Here is a 14,165-nt window from a genome sequence, read left to right as displayed (position 1 = left end):
ATTATTATTATTATTACTTTGTTATTGGAATGACAAAAGACATGTCAAACATAAACTATGGCATCATTTAAAAATCAATATTCAGTGAAGCATAATTCTATCTCTTTGTTGTAAATAAAATTTGCAAAAACGAAACACACTCAAAAAATGTAGGAAGAGAGATAAGGATTATAGATGTTTGATAAGAAAGGTGGGGCAGACCACACCAGGCACTTATATGATCTTATTGTGTTGCAAGTGCCGAAAAACTCTTACTAAAACTAGAAGAGCACCCGCCAAACCACCCATATTCTATCTCTATTTGTAGGCTCTGTTTAACCTGGCCTATATGGTGGAGGAGGGAGCCCCGGTGGTGAGCGCTGTGTGGAACTCACTACAGATCCCTGTGGAGGCTCAGCAGACCAATGTCTCCCTGCTGTTGGAGCTCTATGCCAGGTCAGTGTGTGTGTGTGTGTGTGTGTGTGTGTGTGTGTGTGTGTGTGTGTGTGTGTGTGTGTGTGTGTGTGTGTGTGTAAGTGGGAAGGTGTTTTGTTTCTGTGTGGGGGGTCGGTGGGTAGGTGTGTGAGGGGGGGGATGTGCGTAGGGATGTTGAGGGTGAAGGACGGGGACTGGGAAAAGTGGGGGATTGTGTTAATTAGTGTTGGTGGGGGGGAGAGAGGAGTTGATTCTGCTACTGTGAGAGTGGTGGAGGAGTTGGTGGAAAGGGGAGGGGGGCTCTTAAGTAATCTAAATTGGGTCTTAAACATGTGTGGGGAAAAGCACATACAGGTGTACCTAAAAATATAGGTTATTTATTACTCTTACTAAAATTCAGTATGAAAAGAGAAGTAAAGCTGACAAAATGTACATCAGATGCGTCATTCAAGCACATGCAGGAATTTAATTACAAGATCTTTTTTTTTTCAGAGTTGTAATATATAGGTGCTTACTCGAAAGAGCAACTCACATTGATGTATATTCTGACATTAGCCTTAAGCTAGATAGTAAAAAGCTTCTTTTATATCTTTCGATATTTGAACAAACATCTCCCCCACCCCACCTCGTCACTATCTGCCCCAGATGCCGAGAATCCCTCCGTAGCGAGGCGTTCATCCCCTGCTCCCTGGCCTGGTTCCGCGTGTGGTGCAGGGACGTGTGGGAGCAGTATCACGTCTACATGAAGGTGAGTACCTCCCGGTTTATCATATCGCTACCTCAGTATCACGTCTACATGAAGGTGAGTACCTCCCGGTTTATCATATCGCTACCTCAGTATCACGTCTACATGAAGGTGAGTACCTCCCGGTTTATCATGTGTGAGGCAGCGTGGTGAAATCAGGCGCTCGTCAAAATAATGAAATTGAAGAAACTGGCAATTTTCTATCAGTTTGGCAATTTTTGTCGAATTTTTGGGGTTTTTTGGCTTAACACCATAGTTATCCAATTAAGAACACATTAGTATGTGGATTTTTACCGAAAAACGTTCATTAAAGGCACAAAAATGTAAGTTTTCAGTGTTCATATACTATCTAGCTAAGGAAATAACCACACTTTGACTGTCATGTTCTCGCTTATTCTACTTTTGAAACTAGGCGACCCCACCTTCTTCAATCTCAAATGTCTTAACTTCTTTTAAAGACAGATTGGGATTATTTTCACCAATAGAAAGACAACTGAACAACCTTTAAGACAATACCAATAACTCTACATGCCCTAAAATTAACGAGCGCCTGTTTTCCCCACGTCCTGCCACATATATCGCTACCTCAGTGACACGTCTATATGAAGACGAGTCACACTCGCAACATCGTATTGCTAATTACAAAGTTCTATCTGCTCAGTACTTAGTTTTGACAAATTTGACGTCCATTTTGCTTAGTTTCACAATATTATTTCAAACTATTTCTAATGAAATTATTTGAATTCTTTGAGTAACTTTCTAGTTCTACAGTGAAAAATTACACTTTTAAAACCGTCTTTTCAACTGAAGATAGGGTTACTATTTTTAAAATCATTTTACGAACGAGACGTGGAACGTTTCAGACCGAATGTTATGTCCTTCGCATGGAGAAATGGGCCGTTATAAGCCTATATTTGTCGGTTACCCTGAGAGTTCTACTTAAAATCACTATTTACCCTTAACAACAAAAATGAGATGTAGACAATTCTTAGAGAAATCTTAGGATGAAAACTGAACACCCTGCACTAATTTAACTTTGAGATAGACTCTGTCAAGGGAATACAAAACATATTGATATGTCCTATTTTGGGTAATGCCACACTGTAGGCCTGGGGGGGGGGGGGGGCAAGACAAGGCGAAAACACCAGGAGCGAGTCGGAGGGAGCGATGAAAGCGATGTGACGCCGTATGGTCAATTTTAGTTTCAGTTGAAAATGAACAAAGATTCGATCCGTTTCTCCTGATCGACAAGGTAGCTCCCAAGATAAAAGAAAGAAAGGAGTGGGTGCCCCCGATTAATTAAATGCGTCAGTAGTTTGGTGAATTTCACCACTTGAAGAGAATTTTACCAGACGACGAAAGCAGATTTGCAGATTAAGTTTGAAGAGTCGTGATTACCTTTCCCATGTGCATAAAACGATCATGGTTAAACTCACCAGAAGAACTACTAACTTCAGACATCCTATTTCGACGATTGAGAAAGAAAGAATGAGAGTCAGATGGAAAGAGTGTATTAGAAGGAGATGTTTTGGAGAACCGATGGATTTAGATCCACAAAATTGAAAAAAGGCCAATTCTATAGTGTCTTATTTTGAATAAAAGTAAATTCATTGTTTGCTTTGCTTTTATTTTTCATTTTTGCTTTCACAAACAATTTTGAGTCACTATTCTCGTTTTCCTTTCCTGTTCTCATCCCTGAAATGATGTAGATCTACTAGTAAGTGTCAAGCATGCTGTCAATATGTGCTCGTGTGCACACATGTACATTTCAATCAGTGAAAGAGATTGTACATCGGCCGGAGATTCCTCCTGGCATCTCCTCGCTTTGTGCCGTTCTTGGTATGACTAGTAACGTCCGTCTTTTCATTATTTGTTTTTATTTTGATTGCCCCGCCCTTGCTACTTCGCCTCGTCCACAGTGTAGCTTTGCCCTTAGTTTTTATCAAAAATTAATATTGGCTTTAACCAAAAGAAAGTAAGTTTATACATTTGTCTTAATGGTTACACGAACTTCGTCATTTTTACCAAAGTTTAGAAAAAAAAGTGTTATCCCAATAATATATAGGACACAGTGGCCGATTTTGTCGTCTTGGATTATGATAAGACTAGCAAGACCGCAAAAATAATGGGTTAATCTTTTTTAGTTCAATCACAAAACCTCACAAATTTCAAAATTGCGCGAGCCCAAGAACGCAGAATAATCAGAACGGCCAAAAAAACATCTTTTAGAAATTATGTCTCTAAAATAAACAACAACACACCAATGCACTGTTATACCAATCCCAAAAGCAGGAAAAGATCACTCTATACCCATCAAACTACCGCCCCATAGCACTTACAAACTGTTTCTGCAAACTTATGGAAAAACTTATTAACAAACGTCTAATGTGGTTTCTCGAAACCTCAAGCTCCTTATCCAATTTCCAATGCAGCTTTCGCAAAAATCGCTTTACTATTAACCATCTGGTCCGACTTGAAACTTTCATTCGTGAAGCTTTCATTCGAAAAGAGCACCTTGTGGCTCTTTGTTTCGACTTAGAAAATGCCTTCGACACCACATGGAAACATGGTATTCTGAAAGACCTGCATGACTTGGGCTTACGCGGAAATCTTCCAGAATTTATACGAAACTTTTTGAAAGATTGATCATTTCAAGTAAAAGTAGGTTCAACCCTATCAAATTTATACACACAAGAAGAAGGCGTCCCCCAGGGAAGCATCTTATCGCCCATTCTTTTCGAAATCAAAATCAATTCCATCACAAAAACCCTTCAAAACAATATTGACTGCTCACTTTACATTGACGACTTCCTGATCTGCTATAAATCCAAATCCAAAATGGATCACATTGAACGTCAGCTTCAGCTTCAATTCCATAAACTGGAAACTTGGGCAAACGGGCACGGGTTCAAATTCTCTACAACAAAAACAAACAGTGTACATTTTTGTCTGTCTCACAAGTGTGTGCGACAACCAGATTTATATTTGTTTGGGGAGAAAATTCCTGTTAAAAAACAAACTCGTTTCCTGGGCGTAATCTTCAACAATAACCTTTCTTTCCTGCCACACTTGAAAGACCTAAAGACGAGGTGTCAGAGTGCTCTCAACGCCTTAAAAGTATTATCCAATCCCGAATGGAGAGGAGATACTGAAATACTTCTTCAACTTTACCACTCCCTTTTCTGTTCCAGGCTGGACTATGCCAGTCCTGTTTACGGATCAGCCAGAAAGTCTTACCTTAAAATGTTCGACCCTGTTCAGAACCAAGGCCTTCGTTTTGCCCTAGGCGTTTTCCGTACTTCACCTGTAGAAAGTTTACTGGCAGAAGCTCACGAACCATGTTTAGAATTTAGACGAAAAAAACTCTCTTTGCAGTACGCTTTGAAACTTAGCTCAGTACCCCAAAACCCAGCCCACAAATGTGTGTTTGGCCTTCCCGAAGACCTAAAAACTCTATCCTCCTTAGGACATAAAGTAAGCCCTTTCGGAATAAGAATCCAGAACGATCTCAAAGACTTTGATTTTTCTGAAGACATAATCGAGCCCTTTGCCATGTCCAGCATACCTCCATGGCATTAACCAAACCAAATATAGATACTAGTCTTGAAAAACACAACAAAAAGTCTACAGACAAAACTACATACTTAAACTCACACAAACAGCTAATAAATAGATACCCTGAAGCAGAGAAACTCTTTACAGACGGATCCAAAAATGATTCCTCAGTAGGAGCTGCTGCCCTTGCATCGCCACACAACTTAAGCTTAAGGAAACTCCACCCAGAAGCTTCAGTCTACACTGCTGAGGCTACAGCTCTTGAGATGGCCCTAAATATAATAGATGAATCAACCAAGTCTACTTTCCTAATCCTTTCAGACTCTCTCTTGTCTGAAATCTTTAGAGCGCTCTGACACCTCCGACAACAGAATTGTAAAACTTATAATTAAACTGCATTTTCTACATCAGTCTGGGAAAACTATTACAACAGCTTGGCTTCCAAGCCATGAAGGCATTGGTGGCAACGAAGCCGTTGACCAATTTGCCGAAGAATCTCTAAAACTACCTGAAAACAAAAATGTGAGTCATGCTGACAAAATGAGTTACTTCTCGCAATCCACAAATGGAGATATTGGCCAAAAATCGACATTAGGGTCAAACTTGTAGATTTTCAATTGATTCCATATTCTTTAACTATAACCTGTCTTTTATTGTTTCATACTAATACACTGTAAAAACTTCACATATAAGCGTGATTTATCTGTTTCTTTAAGGCTTGAATCTGAGAAGTAACTCGTTTTGTCAGCACGCTTCACAAATAGTAAAATCCCTTTCTCTGACATGAAACTGAAAGTAAAAGAACACATCACATCCTCCTGGTCCCAAATTTGGAATCAACAAATGCACAACAAACTCCATTACATTCAACCGAAACTTGCGCCCAGGATACCACTGTCTCTCCTACGAAAAGAAAAATTAATTTTTACCAGACTAAAGATAGGACACACGCACGTCACGCATAAACATTTGCTCAAAGGAGAGGAAGCTCCTTTTGCGTGGCGTGCAACACAAATTTCACAGCTCGGCACATCCTAATGGAATGTGTCGATTTTAATGATGTTCGTAATAAATATTTTGAATGTAAAGATATCAAAACTCTTTTTGACATTGTAGACCATAGAAAAAATTTAAGTTATGTAAAAGAAATATAACTATTTAATAGAATATAAAAATATATAGTTATCATTATCGGTGTGTATATACATACACGGAAATTAATATTGTATATAAGTCTTTACCATATTTACAAAATTTTTCATAAATGTCTGTCCGACCTTTTCGCATAACGAGAATAGTGTGACCGTGTGCGGTTGCGAGCTCCGAAAGACTCTTACTAAAACTCGTCTGATTTTGTTGAGGTGAAACCTGTTGGCGCTTAAATGACCAAAATTGAGTCGATTGCGCTGTAAAACACCTACTCAATCAATTAAAAACTAGACATGTCAAAGGTGTACTGAGCACATTTTCAAGCTGTTTGTTTGAATTCTAAAAGTTGTTGCTCGTCTAACAAAAAGTTCAAGTTTTCAGGAGAATTGCCCAAATTCTTACGATTTTGATAGAGCATTTTGTTTCATGGCCTCGTGGTCTTAGTAAACTCCGAATGGCCAATAATGTCAGATAGAGCTTGTAATACTGAGGTAGTGATATATATATATATGATATATTAATATGTGAAGGGTGCAAGGGGGAAGCCAGAGTTGCGTGTTTTCTCAGTTTTGAGAAAAAAGGATGATCTAACTTTGAAGACTTTTGCTAATGTGTTTTGTGGTTATGTCATAAAGTAAGTGTGTGGGAAAACGCAATCGCTGTTTTTTACTTTTCAATCCCATCTGTATAATTTTCACCTTATTTTCATGTCTAATGGCTTGAAGCTCTAGTAATAATCTGTTTATGTCATTACCATCATCATCGTTATCATCATCATCACTGCCCTTTTCATCCTGGATCTCCTCTGGGCTCCTGATTATTTCTGCAGCCTTTCTACTGCTACTCCTTCGCTTCTTCTTACTGCAGTCTTTCAGCCACACCCCTGATCTTCTGGTAGGAAAGATCTACACCTAGTCTTCTCGGACAAGGGCGAAAAATCTCGGAGGGCCCGTGTGCAAGTTGCGCACGTTAAAGATCCCTTGGTGGTCTAAAATCGATAAGAATAGGCTTCGGCCGCCACCCGGGCAAAATTCAAAATTTCCTACCAACTAAAAATATTAGGTGTGTCCCGCGCGCTCATATGACCTATGCAGTTGCGAGCGCCGTAAAACACTCTACTACAACAACAACAACAAAAAAAAAAACATCCTGGATCAGGGCCACGAACAAACACTTTCCACCTTTCCCTATCCTGGGCTATCCACTTGATGTTACTCCATGTCTTCCCACTTTTCTGTACATCACTTTGTGTGACTCTTCTCTTGGGAAACGTGACCTTAGCCTTGATTTTTTACTTTCCTTCTTATGCAGCTGCTTGACTTCCTGAGAGTATGCCCAATCCATCACCACGGTCTTTTTTCCACCACATCTCTGACTGAACTCTGTCTTGTTCTCGTTGATGATCCTGTCTGTCCATCTGATGTTAATACCATACCACAAATAGACTTCATAAAAACATGACACCAAGACACCCTCATAAAATATTGTTCCTAATATTCCCTTATTCGTTTATTAAAACATTGTTGAAACTTTACTTCACAAAGTCTGACAGATATATAGACTATATAGAAGCAGAAAAGCAGAATATTCGAGTAAGAAATTTTCTCCTTTCACTTCTTTTTCTGTTCTCTAGTCATGTTCTGTCATATGCTTTCATCTACACTTTCTAGTTACATTTTAAAGGTTATATACATATATATATATATATATATATATATATATATATATATATATATATATATATATATATATATATATATATAACCTTGAAAATGTAACCACCCAATCATCGTGTTAAAGCCTAGCATTACCAACTCATCCAGTATACCTATTTGAAGCAAAATGAATTCTGCATCATCTGACACAAAACTTCATATCTGTCAGGAGACGCCGGAGATATGGTCACTCAAAATTGACCTTTAAAAAAATCAGTTTTGGCAAAATTGTGCGTAGCGCGTGTATTGAGGAGCATCAATATTGATAGAACGGACATACATTACATATCCAATGAAGGGAAAAATCTTGTCTTGCAATAAACAATATCCTATTTTGATATTTTGTCACTATAGTTACAAATAAACCGGAAACCAGAGCAGTCACAATAATATTAATACCATGCAAAGCTTGGACTTAACAATAAATGTGCTCATTATTATTTTGCTTTGGAGCCATTCGTTTTGTGTAGTGCACGAACCCTTTAGACATCGAGTATGTTAAATTTTGGACATAAGTATCCGTCATTTCATCCCAAATGTCAGAGAGAGTTGAAAAATAAAGGGTCTGGGTTGGGAGCAAAATGGCTCTTCTTCAGCTGCTGTTTTCACGGTACTTCACTCGGTACACACCTGGTCCTGTAGGATTCACATCGTGGCTATTTAGATCTACTGGTGATCACTCCAACGTTGATATGGTTTGGTTTTCCAAGAATTGTTTAGTTTCCCTGTGAAAAAGTTCCTTGCTATACATGGAGATGTCTACTGGAATGACACCATGACAAAAAGAGCGGGTAAGACGTTCCAGAACTTGCGCGTTGTAGTCGACCAAACCAAGCCATCCGGTGGTTCTCATGAGGGCGGTTTCGTCAATTCCACCCCAGACCACCCAAAAACCATGGCAGTTTCGTGACCTCTGTTCCTCACTCACAGATGATCACGCCCAAAATCTAACACACACAGTCCGTGTGCAGAAACGGTGTCGTGCCCGACACGAAAGCATTAGCTCCTAAACCAAAACAAAATTCATACTAATGAGCACGTGTTATATTCAGTCCAGGTTTTGTGCGACTCATGTGTTTATCTCTGTTCTCCGATATGTTAGAAAATATCACCAGAAGATGATGTTCATTGCGGAGACAATATGTGAGGCAGCGTGGTGGAATCAGGCTCTCGTCACAATAATCAAAGTGAAGAAACTTGCATTTTTCCGCAGGTTTGAGAATTTTTATTAAATTTTTGTTTTTGACTCAACACCTTTCATGCCTATTAAAGAACTTATTTCTGTGAAGATTTGTCTGAAAAACGTTGATTAAAGGCACAAAAAATGTAAATTTTCTATTACCACGGATTCTTAAGCTAAGGAAATAACTAATTTTGGGCGGCCATTTTCTCACTAATTTTACCTCTGAAAACAGGTAACCACACGTACTTCATTCGCAAATATCTCGACTTGCATTCAAGATAAATGGATATTTTTTTCATCCAAATAAAGACAAGTGAACAAGCTTTAAGATGATACCAATAACTCTACATGCCCAAAAATTGACGAGAGTCTGATTCCACCACGCTGAATCACATAGTATTCTCTTTTCATTTGACATTCAATACATCATACATGTCCGTTCCACCAATGTTGGTGTACTTCAATAAACGCTCGAACACACTTTCGCATTTCTCTGATTTCGCACAATTTTGCTACGCCCGGATTTTTTTTTAAGGTTAACTTAGAGCGACCATATCTCGGGCGTCTCTTAACACAAATGAAATACCAATGTGTCAGGCGATGCAGCATTTATTCAGCTTTAAATTGACATGCTGCATGAACGGGTAGTGCCGGTCAAAACACGATGATTGGGTGATTACATTTTCAAATTTCTTTTGGAGGCCACTATATAAGTTGGTCTCTTTTAGGGACAAGCGGGCTAACCTAGATTAGAGGGGTTTCCAGAAATCTTGACGTACACCAAAAGTGGGCATTGTCCTGCCTATAGGAGAAGTTTGGTTTCATTGGTGTGTATATTTGTTTGGTTATAGAGGAAACTGTCAGTGTATTTTAAAGAAATTGAACAAGGGTCCAAAATCTCAACCTTCGATTTTATCAAAACAGCAGTTTTCGGGATAGTCCCCTTGTGCTTAAATTCATTCATCCTGTGCCTTGCCAACTGGCGGGGGCGATCATGGACCTCCACTTCACTGTCTTGTGTTGCAGCGATGGTGTCTGTCGTTCTTGCTGTTACCAGCCATGTTGTCAACTTGTCCAGTATCTTTTCCTTGCCTTTGCCTCTGCCTCTCTTTCCATCAAACGTGCCTGTTGTCACAATATTCTCCAATGCTTCATCCTTAAAAGTAACCAATTATTATTAGTCAGGTCTAGCCGAGTTTTTGGTTTAGAGAAGTTGTTCAAACAAAAGTGAACAAAAGATCGGGATCCCGCTGTTTTCGGGCAAACTTTGTTTGGACTAAACAGACTCCACGGTAAGAAAGTAGCAAGACTGCCGAAATCTGCCGATTTTCCAGTAGTCACCGATTTGTACCTGTTCTACCGCCATACCGATCAAGGTGTCACAACTACCTTTTTTGCGATAGGCGCTGAGACTGAGAAGGAAAGAAAAGGGATTTTGAAAACAAGAAGCGCTGTTGGGGTGAAAGGTGATGTTGGGTGAAAGAAAATTCTTCATTCCTCAGCGACAGTGACGGAGGGGATAACTCCTCAGACAAAGGAACGAACATTATAACACGTACTGTGTATTATATTTTGCCCAAGTCTACATGGTTTATAAGTGGGTGGTTGGCGTGTGCTCTGGTGTGGTTTGCTCCTTTCTCTGTTTCTTGTCGTGACAAGTGAAAGTCCTCGTTTGTTTACGTGGGTGACGTCACAGCCGTGAGCTTCAGTAGTACCATTTTTAATCTCCTCAAGACTCAAGGGAAGCAACCATTTTAAAAAAACCTACTGGATTAGTCATTATGGAGTGACGGTTCGTGAAACTACAATGAGAGTTGACAAACACATTTTGGGCGGATGTTTTTGTTTGGTGTGAGTGACATCCCTCTGTCCTCACCCCCCCCCCCCCCCCCCCCCCCCACTTACTCGCCTGTCACTGCGACCACTGACGACACCGGTGCGGTGACCTTGTGCAGACGTCAGCCTCGCGTCGGGAGCTGAAACGTGGGTGGTCTCCTCGAGGGCTCGAGCCGCGGCGCAGCCGAGTCAATCCTAAAACCCCGGTTAAGCCCCGGTTACACGCAACGATAAATTGTATCAAATTCGTCGTTTATGGAACTGCGTTGTCTGTTTACACGTTCCAATCTATCGTTCAGTTTTCGTTCGATCGAGGAGATTCCTCGACATAAAGCCACCATGTCCCTTTGCTACGACAGCGATTTGCCTGCACTCTTGTTGTTTGTTTGTTTAGTATAGGGTTTTACGGCGCTCGCAACTGCATAAGGTCATATGAGCGCGCGGGACACACCTAATACTTTTTCGTTGGTAGGAAATTTTGAATTTTGCCCGGGTGGCGGCCGAAGCCTACTCTTATCGATTTTAGACCACCAAGGGATCTTTAACGTGCACAACTTGCACACGGGCCCTCCTAGATTTTTCGCCCTTGTCCGAGAAGGCTAGGTGTAGATCTTTCCTACCAGAAGATCAGGGGTGTGGCAGAAAGACAGCAGTTAGGAGGAGCCAAGGAGTAGCAGTAGAAAGGCTGCAGAAAGAGTTAGGAGCCCAGAGGAGGGGGCAAAGGCGGTGAGGGGGTGGGGGCAGAAAGTGGAAATGAAAGCAGACAACAGAACATTGTTAGAGATCAGGAAAAGATGTGAAAGGAGACAATTTTAGAGAAGAAAATTTTTTGGTCGCTACCCGGAATCGAACCCGGGACCTTTGAATGAGAGGCCAACACCTTAACCTCTAGGCCACGAGAGCCCCCATGCCTGCACTCTATTGAAAGTTTCGAGTTCGAGACCTAATGCATGAAGAATGGAAGGCGACACTGTACCTCTAGATCACGATAGCCCCACCCCCTCCCCTGTACATTTGGATATAGCAGAACAGTGTCTTTAGAAAAGGTTGGCCTTACTGTACCGTGTCGTGTGTAGAAAGAGAAGCTTTAACTTGACTGCAGATGTGCAACGCACCGAGTGATCTTGATGCACTTCACCATTGACGATCAACTAAATAATACAATTACTAAAATTTACATATTTTTGCATCAAATCAGGATCCCAGCGAGCTACTCAGCTTATTTTGAGACATTGATTCCGAATATGAAATCAGTTTTAAGATGCGATAATTATATTATTTTTAAAAGTTTGCTCCCTAAGTATAACCCTGCGCGGTAGCAAACCTCAAAGAGACTTCTACGTCACAGCGTGTCTCCCCCAAAAAAAAAATATGAAGATGATCGCACGAAAAATATCAAGCAGTATTTGATTTCTCGATTGAGTCTTCAAGCCAACGTTCAATCATCCAAATTTCGTCAATTGTGTGGTTACACCTAACGATTTATCGTATGATCGCTATATCATCCAGTTTTTTTTGGGGGGGGTTGTAAAATTTATTGTTACGTGTAACCAGAGAGGGTTTACAGTAATAGTATTACTGTAAACTCTTTGGTGTAACCAAGCCATTAGACTACCTAAAATAGGTACTAGCATTTTTTCTGGTCCGGTGCCGGCTTTTAGGGATTAATCGGGGAGCTTTCGTGGCCTAGAAGTTAAGGTGATCGCCTCTCATCCAAAGGTCCCGGGTTCGAATCAGAGTAGCGACCGAAACATTTCCTTCTCTAAAATTGTCTCCTTTCACTTCCTTTCCTGTTCTCTTGCAATGTTCTGTCGTCTGCTTTCGTCTCATCTTTCTGCCCCCACCCCCTGACCTCCTTTGCCCCCTTCTCTAGGCTCCTGGCCCTTTCTGCAGCCGTTCTACTGTTACTCCTTGGCTCCTACTTACTGCTGTCTTTCAGCCACATTCCTGATCTTCTGGTAGGAAAGATCTACACAGGACCAGGGCGAAAAATCTCGGAGGGCCCGTGTCCAAGTTGCGCACGTTAAAGATCCCTTGGTGGTCTAAAATCGATAAGAGTAGGCTTCGGCCGCCGCCCGGGCAAAAATTCAAAATTTCCTACCAAATGAAAATGTTTAATGTGTCCCGCGCACTCATATGACCTTATTATGCAGTTGCGAGTGCTGTAAAACACATACCCAAAAAAAAAGTGATCAATCTAGAGCTGGCCGTAAGGCTCATTTTGCTAAAGTTTCCATTGAGAGTTTACGCACATCATTTGGGAGATGAACCTTCGTCCCTCTAAAGATCTCAATTTCAAGTACTGCCGGGACTTTTTTTTTTTTATTAAAATTTTGAATTTGAACACTATTTCATTTCATCGACCATCTGTTCAGATGAACTAAGCACAAAATGTTGCTTTAAAAAAAAATACAGGTTCTTAGAATCCGTGATATCAGTTGCATATGCTGAAGAAATATTTGGATAAAAATGTACTGAATTTTGCAAATAAAATAAAAGGCATACCTATTCAAAAACAATTTTTTTTTCTGTCTTCTAAATATTTTTGCGCCCTGGGGCTGGTTTTTATTTTCATTTATCTTAAAGCTTCTCTCAACTTTTCCATTTTTGCGTGAATGTGAGTGAGAATGGATGACGTGAGCGGATAGAAGTTCCACAAACACTCACCTCTATATATATATATATTATACAAACAGGGGATTTGGGGGAGGAAAAGAAGACAAACACACATTTGGAATAGAGGTCGAAAATTTTCCTAATCTGCGCTCTCTAACTAGGCACTTTTCTAAAAGAATTCAAATTGATTAAATAGAACAAAAAGACACACAAATGGATAGAGCCTGGGGCACTGATTATTATGCTTTTTAATTTTTTTTAGATAGCTTTATTAGTTCAAAAGTTATGGTCAATATTCATCGCCATTTTTCAGGCAAAATTGGTCAATTTTTAACATAGGAAACGCGTGACCGTCATTTTAGCGTCTCCAAAAACGTTTGTAATTCAGCTGCTAATTATCCGATTTACATAAATCATACATCAAAATGCTCGTCTTGATGAGTACGTACTACCAATTACAATAATAAAAGGACTTCTAAACTTCAACAGTTTTGAAATAACACTCTTGATCTTAATGAAGATGGCTTTGATAATAATTGAAAAACAAGACATATATAGCATTACGAAAGACTGAAGGGGTCATCAACTGATGATCTAGTTAGCCAAACTTTTTACCTTATGGCTGCCATGATAATACACTGACTCAATTAAAAGAAATAACATATTAATTTGTGATTATTAGGGGAGAAGCTACAGAAATAAAACATTTCCCAAGCTTAAAACGTCTAACAGTGCTCTGTCGTCTACACATGTTTTGCCCCTCCCTTGAGGCATCTTACTCTTTCTGCAGCCAGCTACTGCTACTCCTTGGCTCCTTCTTACTGCTGTCTTTCAGCCATACACCTGTTGTTCTTTGGATAGGTAAGATCTAACACTTGGCCTTCTTGAATGAAGGCAGTCCCATGTACAAGTTGCGCATGCTGAGAAAGACAAAAATGGAAACAAGGAGCTG

General features: G+C 40.1%; 1 protein-coding gene across 1 annotated transcript in view; it reads left to right on the top strand.

Annotated features, from left to right (window-relative positions):
* LOC101858368 (protein sel-1 homolog 3) overlaps nucleotides 1–14,165 on the top strand; it is a gene marked incomplete in the record, with an annotated part of 68,034 nt that overhangs the window by 47,098 nt on the left and 6,771 nt on the right. Inside the window, 2 exon segments of the mRNA XM_013089415.2 lie at nucleotides 308–435; nucleotides 1,060–1,162. Of these exon segments, the coding sequence (XP_012944869.1) occupies nucleotides 308–435; nucleotides 1,060–1,162 (231 nt within the window).

This window comes from Aplysia californica, unplaced genomic scaffold (genome assembly GCF_000002075.1).
Source record: "Aplysia californica isolate F4 #8 unplaced genomic scaffold, AplCal3.0 scaffold00947, whole genome shotgun sequence".
Taxonomy (NCBI): Eukaryota; Metazoa; Mollusca; class Gastropoda; order Aplysiida; family Aplysiidae; genus Aplysia; species Aplysia californica.
Note: the sequence above shows the minus strand (reverse complement) of the source record. Positions and strands in the feature narration are given on the sequence as shown.